The following is a 10574-nucleotide window of genomic DNA, read 5'->3' as shown; positions in this document are numbered from 1 at the left end:
TCAAATGTTGTATGGTCATGATTCACTAGGAGCCTGGATAGCTTGGTTTCAGGCTTATACAAAATAATTAATATCAATATTTTCGGAAATCTCTATGGGAAGAATTAATGGGCATTCTATTCTATCCCAACATGTGGGCTGGGGCCCACTGGTGGGCCATAAGGGTACAACAGGTTGGACCTGCAACTAATTAGCAAAACAATAAGGTTTTAATGAAAATATAAGTTTAATATTTAAAAAATAGTTGTGGTATATTTTCTTTAAAAAAAAAAGTGTCTTCATTGTGATACCAATAAATAAGAACTTACATATCTATGTTGGTTCCATTGATCCAAACTAGAACACAATCAATTGATTGATCCTTAACATAAACATTCTTTGAAAATGCCCACGGCCCACCCATCTGACCCCTTAACAAAGAGGTCAGAAGGGTGGGCTGATATTCATGGGGGCCCTGATCCACAGAAGGTTGGGAACCACTAACCTAGAGCCTGTAAACTGGTTATTTACCAGTGTGTCGTTGTATGTGGAAGGTAACATCCTACATAATGTTTGTTTTTAAGCTGACAGGAATATGAGGGGTTTGTTTATATCATATGTGTGTTTTGTGAAGTTGACATGTCCATATATGGGCATAAAAGGGACAAGGACTGACATACTATACAGAAATCTCCATGTATGGGCATATCGGTCGGATGGGCAGTGCGACATAGTATGAGGGCTGCGTAGCAACCCGAACCTCTAACTATAAATGCATAACTTTGCTTCACACATCTAGAGAACTGCATGACCGATCGACTCGGTATGCGTGTTGCCGATTATCCGAGGGAGTGCCGAGGCCGGTATGAAGTCATTCAGATCCGCGGTTTTCCAAAATAGATCTATAAATCAACAAATATTATGCATAATGCCATCCATGATGTCATCAATATGACGTCACAGTACTGACATCATAGACTGTCCGTTTTATGGTCATAGGCCCATGTGGAAATTCCTGATGACATCAATATGACGTCATAGCAGAGGTGGGGACTTGGACTCGAGACTCGAGACTCGACTTGACTTGAAGTCCCGATTTTGATGACTTTAGACTTGCTTGACCAAATCAAAAATAGACTTGGACTTGCTTGGGACTTGAATGCCAAAGACTTGAGACTTGACTTGACTTGAACACTAAAGACTTGAGACTTGACTTGACTTGAGCCCTCTTGACTTGAAAATTCAAGTCTTTTCAAGTCACTTTCAAGTCACTTAAGCAAGCCAAAAATGTTTAAAAAGTGTGCATCAACTATAATGTTATTAATCAGAAATCCCGGCCGTCAGTGACACCTAGTATAGTGTTGCCAAAGCTGCTTATTTACCCTAACTTTTGGACAAACTTTGGCTTGTTTTTGGCTTGTTTTTGGAAGTCGGTTCGCTTGTTTCTCTCCCGATACTTGGCAACACTGGCCCACATGTTGCACGTTACCAAACAAACAACACACCGTCTTCACTCCTGCCGTCGCTGCTGGAACTGAAGCCAGGTGGAATAAAATGTCAACTCCAGCAGTTATAGCTTTCGGTTTTAAAGATTACAAGGTGGAAGACAAGACGAGAAAAGCAGTATGCAAGGCAAGACCTATACTTCACATTAACATTACGGCGTGCTAAGAGCAAACTACAGTATAACCAGTGGTGGAAAGTAACTAAGTACATTTACTCAAGTACTTTACTTAAGTACATTTTGACTTATTTTTTACTTTACTGAAGTATTTGCAATTTTCAGTACTTTACTTCTACATTACAGTCATTTAGCAGACGCTTTTATCCAAAACGACTTACAGTAAGTGCATTCAACATAGGTAGGGAACGAAACTACTAATCACCAGAAGTCCTAAGTGCATTTTCTGCAAAAACAAGCAACCAAGAGTATACCTAGTGCTAAGGTAAAAGTGCAATATATCAGCTACCTACTTCTACTCAACTACATACATATCAGAGGCAGATATTAGCCTACTTTTACTCCACTACAATTATTTGAAAACTTTAGGTACCAGTTACTTTGTAGATTTTGGTTATTAATACAAAACATACATTGACCACTTCAGCGCTATATACATTTCCTCTTCTACCCCGGATTTGAACGCGGTTTCCAGTGCAATTGCTGAAATTTCACCATTGTGATAATAGAGCCTGCCTGCTTGATCAGAGGATACACTGAATTTGTGTCAGATCCTGTGTCTAGGTGAGACATGGCCTTTGACATTATCTAAATGTCTCAATAGAAGAGCAGGGAGACAAAATACAACCACCCTGATTGTATAAGTTATATTGTAGTAACATACTCTACCATACAGATTGTACAAAATTACATTATATTCATTAAAAAGGGCCCTTTTAAACCCTGTCCTCAAGGAGGAAATTAAAAGTACAGTATCTGCGTTCTGTTGGCCTGGAAGAAACCTTGTTTTAAAACAAATGCAAATTGTGAAAAATGCTCATGATTTATGTAAATCTTTACATATCTTGAATTAACATTTTGACTTGTTTGGGACTTGAAACAAAAGGTTAGGACTTGTGTGGGACTCGAAACAAAAGGTTAGGACTTGTTTGGGACTTGAAACAAAAGGTTAGGACTTGTGTGGGACTCGAACCAAAATGCTAAGGACTTGTGTGGGACTCGAAACAAAAAGCTGAGGACTTGGACTTGACTTGGGACTTGGCTGTGTTGACTTGGACTTGACTCGGGACTTGAGAGCAAAGACTTGAGACTCGACTTGGACTTGCAACATAGGGACTTTGTCCCACCTCTGCGTCATAGTACTGATGTATAGACTGGCCTCCAAGTACTATGATATTGGGTACTCTGACAATAATGGGTACAACGGTTGGTGGTACGTGAAGAGCATTTAATTGAGGAACATTTCATGTTTTCACTTTTATTTTCAGTGTGTAGAAATGGCATCCGCCAGCAGCCTCCTGTCTGAAGAGCAGTTCCTGTGTTCTATCTGTCTGGATGTGTTCACTGATCCAATCACCACTCCATGTGGACACAACTACTGTAAAACCTGCATCACACAACATTGGGACACCACTGATGTGTGTAAGTGTCCACTATGTCAAGAAATCTTCTATAGGAGACCAAAATGCTCTATTAATAAAGTCTTCTCAGAGATGGCTGATCAGTTCAGGAAGTCAAAGGAGGTCAAAAAAACTTCCAACACAAACCAAGAACCTGCTAAACCAGATGAAGTCTCCTGTGACGTCTGTACTGAGACCAAACTGAAGGCTCTGAAGTCCTGCCTGATGTGTCTGGCCTCCTACTGTGAGACTCACCTGGAGCCTCACCAGAGTTCCACAGCATTAAAACGACACAAACTAATCGACCCTGTGAAGAACCTGGAAGACGTTATGTGTAAGAAACATGACAGACCTCTGGAGCTGTTCTGTAAGACTGACCACATGTGTGTTTGTCAGTTCTGCACTGAGTCAGACCACAAGTCACATCACATTGTATCTCTGAAAGAGGAATACAAAGTAAAGAAGGCCGAACTGGGAAAGACCGAGGCTGGAGTTCAGAAGATGATAAAAGACAGGAAACTGAAGATGCAGGAGGTCAAACACACAGTAGAGATCAGCAAGAAAGATGCAGGCAAAGAGATAGCAGACAGTGTGCAGGTCTTCACTGCTCTGGTGAGCTGTATTGAGAGAAGCCAGGCTGAAGTCATTAATGTGATTGAAGAGAAGCAGAAAACAACAGAGAAACAGGCTGAAGGCTTCATTAAAGAGCTGCAACAGGAAATCACTCAGCTAGAGAAGAGAAGCTCTGAGCTGAAGCAGCTCTCACGCTCTGAAGACCACCTCCACCTCCTCCAGAACTTCACATCCATCAAGACCCCTCCATCCACCAAGGACTGGACAAAGGTCAATGTCCATCAGTCTTCATATGTGGGGACTGTGAGGACAGCTGTGTCTCAGCTGGCAAAGACAATCAATCAAGAGATGAAGAAGCTGTGTGATGTTGAGCTGAGGGGGATCCAGCAATATGCAGTGGATGTAACTCTTGACCCTGATACAGCAAGTTCCTGGCTCATCCTATCTGAGGATGGAAAACAAGTGCATGACGGAGGTGTAAGGAAGGATTTCCCAGACAACACAAAGAGATTTGCTATCGGTCCAAATGTCTTAGGAAAACAAAGCTTATCCTCAGGAAGGTTTTACTATGAGGTTCAGGTTAAAGAGAAGACTGGCTGGAGTGTAGGAGTGGCCAGAGAGTCCATCAACAGGAAGGGAAGAATCACACTAAGCCCTAACGATGGTTACTGGTCCATATTGTCGAAAAATGGAAATGAGTACGAGGCTAATGCTAACCATTCTGTCCGCCTTCCTGTAAGAGAGAGGGTCCAGCAAGTGGGAGTGTTTGTGGATTATGAGGAAGGTCTGGTCTCCTTTTATGATGTGGAGACCAGAGATCATCTCTACTCTTTCACTTGCTGCACCTTCACTGAGAAACTCTATCCATTCTTCAGTCCCTTTAATAATAATAGTGGTAAGAACTTTGCTCCTCTGATCATCTCTACTGTCAATCAGACTGTCAGGAATAACAATAGTATTTTATTTTCAATGTCTTCTACTTTAATGTAATTAATATATAACATTTAATTGAACACAAGAATACAATGATTGTGTATGTATGTATGTAGCTGATTATAAATTACAGAAGAAAGAAAATGTGATCGTTCAAAATAAATCAGCAGTTATCAAATTCAAATGACTGTGTGTGCACTCCTTTAATTTGACTCAGTTTGAAGTGCAAAAATAATACTAAATATAGCTGCAAGCAGCGATAATACGGGGCCAGGGAATGAAGAGAGAAAAAGAAGCAATGATAAGTAATATGCACAATAAGCCATTGAAACATAGAAGACTGAACTTGAGAGAAAGAAGACCATGCAATTAACATGAGCATTTTAAACCTTCACTAACCCTAACCTCAGAAAAAACAACGCCTAAGCCTATCCTCAAGAAACACTATGTGTTATCCGAATAATGCCAAATCATGATCATCTCAATACGTTGTCGTGGACAGGGATCGAACCAGCGACCTACGGACTCCAAGACTGCCTTTCTTCTCATTGAGCTAGATATATGGCCTCCCTGATAGTATCTGTTGATATTTATAAGTATTTCCGTCCATTTTGAACCAGGCCTCTGTGTCCCGAACTACTCTAGATCACTGGTTCACAAACCATTAAACTAGTGAAAGTAGCCGATCTACAAGCTCACAAAACGTTGCTATCTGAAAAGTTGTGAGATTGTAGATCGGAGAGAGACATGGAAACGGAATAGATTGAAGAGATAAGGATAATTCCTTTAACAGGTCCGTTCATGAAAGTCCTTGCGGTCTTGTTTCCAATAAGGGCCTGTGAGCAATTAGGGGTTAAGAGTCTTGCTCAGGGACAAATTTCATTTGCTGGCTTGGCCTGGAATCGTACCTGGGGCAACTAGGGCCTCTGGCTTCCTAGGCTGGCTCACTAACCACTCAGCTATGGCCACCCCTCAAGAGAGAGAGAGAGAGAGAGACATGGAAACGGAATAGATTGAAGAGAGAGACATGGAAACAGAATAGATTGAAGAGAGAGAGAGAGAGACATGGAAACAGAATAGATTGAAGAGAGAGAGAGACATGGAAACATAATAGATTGAAGAGAGAGAGAGAGAGATGGAAGCAGAATGGATTGATTGGACATCTCAACCTATTGCCATTAACAGGAATCAAACCCTCAACCTTCGGATTGATAGGCTGCAACACTACCTATAGTGCTATAGCTTTGTCCAGGCTGAGGTTGTCTGTTGAAGATAAAAGTGAACCAGTGAAAGCAGCCGATCTACAAGCTCAGAAACACGTTGCTATCTGAAAGGTTTTGAGATTGTAGATCGGCTATTTTCAGAATGAAGTATGTCATACATTGCAAAAACATACCTTCTCAGATAAGCATTTCATGTTATCTTTATCAATTGCATATGTATTCATTAATACAGTCTTGTTGTTTGCAATGCACTTTAAATGAAGTCTCCACCAAGTGAGGCTTGAACCGGCAACCTTGATGTTGTGAAACATTCACTTAAGCGGCCATTGGACCAACAGACCTGATCCAGTGAAAACGGAGGTCAGACAGATGATACCATTTCACGCAAATAACTGAAAAATCCTGGGTTTAAGTGTTTTTCAAACTGCTCAAAATTGCGGACAATCTAAGGGCGGAGAGAGAGACATGGAAACGGAATAGATTGAAGAGAGAGAGACATGGAAACATAATAGATTGAAGAGAGAGAAAGATGGAAGCAGAATGGATTGATTGGACGTCTCAACCTATTGCCATTAACAGGAATCGAATCCTCAACCTTCGGATTGACAGGCTGCAACACTACCTATAGAGCGTGCCAAAAATCCTGAAGGGGGCGTCAACAAGTGTCTTTTGGTAGCTGCGGACATCTTTGAGGGGTAAAAACCAGGTTGACTTAACATTGCCCAATGCCACGCCCAATGCCTCGCCCCCGCAGGCTGATTTGCCCCTTCTGCTGGTGACGACACGTTGGCACGCTTAATTGTGCTATAGCTTTGTCTAGGCTGAGGTTGTCTGTTGAAGATAAAAGTGAACCAGTGAAAGCAGCCGATCTACAAGCTCAGAAACACGTTGCTATCTGAAAAGTTTTGAGATTGTAGATCGGCTATTTTCAGAATGAAGTATGTCATACATTGAAAAGACATACTCTCAAATATGCATTTCAGGTTATCTTTAACAATTGCACTTGCATTAATTGACACAATCATGTTGTGTGCAATGCAACTTAAATGGTGAATGAGAGTGAGAGAGAGAGAGAGAGAGAGAGAGAGAGAGAGAGAGAGAGAGAGAGAGAGAGAGAGAGAGAGGGCAGAGACTAATGAGGAGTGAGTGAGGGCAGGTGTGATTATGGATTGAGAGGGAATGACAGCAGGTGAGGTGGGTAGATCCAATCCATGGGAATAGGCCAGGTGGACTGTTGCTGTTGCTCACTTTCTACAAGAACATAATTATGTCAGAAAATTGACAAACAAATATTGTTAAGCATTTCATGTTATGTTTAACAATTGCACACTGATACAGTCATGTTGTATGCAATGCAACTTTAATGAAGCCTGCATCAAGTGAGGCTTGAACTGGCAACCTTAGTGTTGAGAGGCATTCGTTTAAGGGAGAAGGCATTGGACCAACAGACAGACTGTGAAAAAAGAGATCACACAGATGATACAGTTTCACGCAAATAGCTGGAAATTCCTGGGTTTAAGTGTTTTTCAAACTGCTCAAAATTAAGGACAATCTAAGGGCGGAGCTTACTGGTCAACGTGATACATGTGTTCCTCATGAGTCAAGGCACATGTGTAAGCAGGTTTAATGGCTGTCGGCCAAACGAGGCATGACTTTTGCCTGTTTAAAGTTAGCATTTTCAAAAAATCGCTATAGCGCCCCCCTTTGACCAATTGGAGTAAGATTGGTTTCAGTGATATTTGGAATGACCCTCAATATTACCGCGAAGTTTCAAAGAAATGTGAGTCTGCATGTATGTGTTAGGGGCAGATGAATAATTGTCATAAAACTACAATATTCATTGGCTCATTAAAGCTTCATTTTTTCACTTATGGAAAATCCGCTGCATCGTTGAGTCGGCATAGGTCCAAAGTTTCGTGCAGATTACTCAAAAATCCCAGGAGGAGATAGGTTTTAACTGTTTTTCATATAATTCAAAATGGTGGGAGATCTAAAGGTCAGAGGTCAAAAGTCAGAGTGTGAAAGTTGTTCATCATGAGGAGACCGAGACGCATGTGTGTATCGAAGTATCATGGCTGTAGGTCAAACAGGGCATGAGTTGTACCTGTTCAAAGTTGGAATTTTCAATTGAGTGCTATAGCGCCACCTTTTGACGAAAGATTGTGAGAATTATTTCTTGATCGTTTTTCATGACCATCTACCATATGGCCGAGTTTCGTAAAAAGCGACAGCACGGTTCACCCAGAACTGCGAAAAGTGGCAGAAACAGAAGAATACAGGCAACATTAAAACAGGTCCAGAGCTGAGCTCTGGCCCCATAATTCTGGGTAACGCAGGAATAAACAAAAGGCCTGCAGTGACGGTAATGACCAGCAGAGGCTGCTAAAAATCGTTATTTGTGGACCTGCATTGTATTACTTTAACTCTGCCCACTTTTGATGCCATCTTGGTAGGTGACCAGTTTGACGCGCAGCAACGTCAGCCTGTAGTCCTATGCTTCTTGTCCAGCAAGCAGCTCCCGTGACCAGTGGAGTGTAGACATGTGTACATTATCTTCCATCTCTCTTCTATCTCTAACTTGTCTGTCACTCTAATTTAGAAATGGGACGAAGGTCAGTGCTGCGTTGTCGGATGCAATAGCAAGTGTTCAGACGTTGTAGTTAAAATATACACAATTCCAACTTGGAAGCAAACCTACTGGGATGTCGGAGATATCAAATAAATGTTGTATGGCTTGGGTGTCAGCTGACGAAATAACATAACCTTCAACAACATTCCAAAACATATAAGCTCTCTACCTGTCCTCAAACAAGCATGACAGCACACAATCAAAATATAAACATCTGTTGTGTTGATCAGACTGGAGTTTGACCATTCGTGGGGGAAAAAGTACTCAAATGTTTTACTTAAGTAGAAGTATCAATACTGCAATGTAGAAATACTCGAGTTCCGGTTGTGACGCCAACAGGATGGCAGCATAGTAAAGTCGCTCCCGATAAGAAACCAACAGAAAGCCCCATAAACTGCGAAATTGTTAGTCAAACGTATAAATAAAACAACGAGAGAGGGGCGGAAATGCCTGGTAACAAAACCCCGCACAGAAAACCCAACAGAAACATGAACAAATACGACGAAGGTGGAGAAAGCCGCAGCAGCTCTCCTGGTCACGACAGCCAAGATGGCGCGGCCCAGCCTGTGAATTCAGGCATGGCGGCCACAATCCTCAAGGAAATACAGGAGTTCAGACAAGATAACAAGAAACAACTTGAAGATATTAAAGAGGAGCTACAGAAAACGAACAAAAGAATGGACGAAGCAGAGGACCGAATCACTAAGACGGAGGAAAGGATCCAGAACACGGAGGATGTCACGTCGGAAATGCTAAAGCTACTAGCCCAATTCGACGCTAACATACTCGACCAACAATGCCGTTCCAGACGCGAAAATTTGCGGGTGTTTGGTGTGCCGGAGGAGATGGAAGACGATGCCACGTCAATGAACGAATTTGTGGAGAAATTACTACAAGAAGGTTTGGGGCTGCCGGCCACAGAGCCTCTTCAGCTCCAGAGATCACATCGCTCACTGGGCCCCAAACCACCGGCAGACGCGCAAGCTAGGTCCATTGTGGTCAAATTTCTTAGCTTTAAAACTAAAGAAATGGTGCTCCAAACGGCGTGGCAAAAGAAAGGATTCACGTGGAAAGATCATCGCATCAACCTGGACAATGACCACCCCCCACGCATCCTACAAAAGCGCAGAGATTACACGGAGGCACGCAAGGTACTGAAAGATAAGAATATAAAATTCAAAACCCTCCACCCCGCCCGCCTAAGAGTGGATTACAACGAGGGAACCAAGACCTATGAAACAGCGATGGAGGCGACGCAGGACATGGAGAGAAGAGGCTTCCCCGTCACCGTGATCCAAACCCCGGAGACGCTAATGGAGAGAATTCGACTACTGACATGGCAGAAGAACACCCGACGTGGGAACGAGAAACGAGTACCTCGCCCAAGCACCTCACGCTACAAGGAGAAACTACAGTCTTTCAGAAGACACACACCACCACCCGAAGCTACAGAGAACATTGAGGAGGAATCTTAATGACAGATGGGTGAGATGGAGTACATTAAAACAAAGAAAAGAATGGCCGACCTGCGGTAACTTAAATTAGGATTTGAAATTGAGATTGGTGAGTGAAATCACAGTAGATGTTGATCCTTTTTGTTTGTTTGTTTATGTTTTCAATACAGTAAAAATATTTACCAAGCCGATACTTTAAAAAGATAGAAAATCGGACTAAGAAGCATGAGACTTAACTATGTTGTCAACTTTAAGGGCTTCCCCTCTAGAGAGGGGGGCCTACCCCTGAACCTTGTTCAGGGTTGGTGTAGGGTCGTAGCTAAGACCTCTACCTTGGAACCCAGATATGCATTTTTCATTCTACCTTATATGTTTTTGTTTCTACATGTCTGGTGCATATTTTTTGTTTTTTCGCAGCTTTGTCGGGCAGCTAGGGGGATGCTTTTCACTGTGATGATGTTCACGCTGGGTATAACCTAAATGCAGGACACAAGGATAGTTTCATTTAATGTAAATGGCCTGATTAGTCCAACTAAAAGAGGAAAGGTACTTTCAAAGTTACAAAAGGATAGAGTACAAATAGCATATCTACAGGAGACCCACCTCAATGATATAGAACACGCTAAATTGAACAAATCAGGGTTTAAATATGTATATTCATCTTCCTATAAGTTCGGTCATAGGAGAGGGGTGGCTATACTG

The 10574-nt window shown here is 42.1% G+C and overlaps 1 protein-coding gene across 1 annotated transcript; it reads left to right on the top strand.

The window, feature by feature from the left end:
• Positions 1 to 2931: 2931 nt before the first annotated feature.
• LOC308094196 (E3 ubiquitin-protein ligase TRIM21-like) lies at positions 2932 to 8313 on the top strand (the record flags this gene model as incomplete). Its single annotated transcript, XM_080440692.1, has 2 exons — positions 2932 to 4588; positions 8243 to 8313. The coding sequence occupies exons 1-2, from the start codon at positions 2938 to 2940 to the stop codon at positions 8311 to 8313; spliced, it is 1722 nt and encodes a 573-aa protein (XP_080296818.1). The 5' UTR covers positions 2932 to 2937.
• Positions 8314 to 10574: the final 2261 nt, after the last annotated feature.

Source organism: Gymnoscopelus braueri (assembly GCF_963280865.1).
Source record: "Gymnoscopelus braueri genome assembly, chromosome: 2".
Lineage (NCBI taxonomy): Eukaryota > Metazoa > Chordata > Actinopteri > Myctophiformes > Myctophidae > Gymnoscopelus > Gymnoscopelus braueri.
This window is presented reverse-complemented; position numbering and strand designations above follow the sequence as displayed.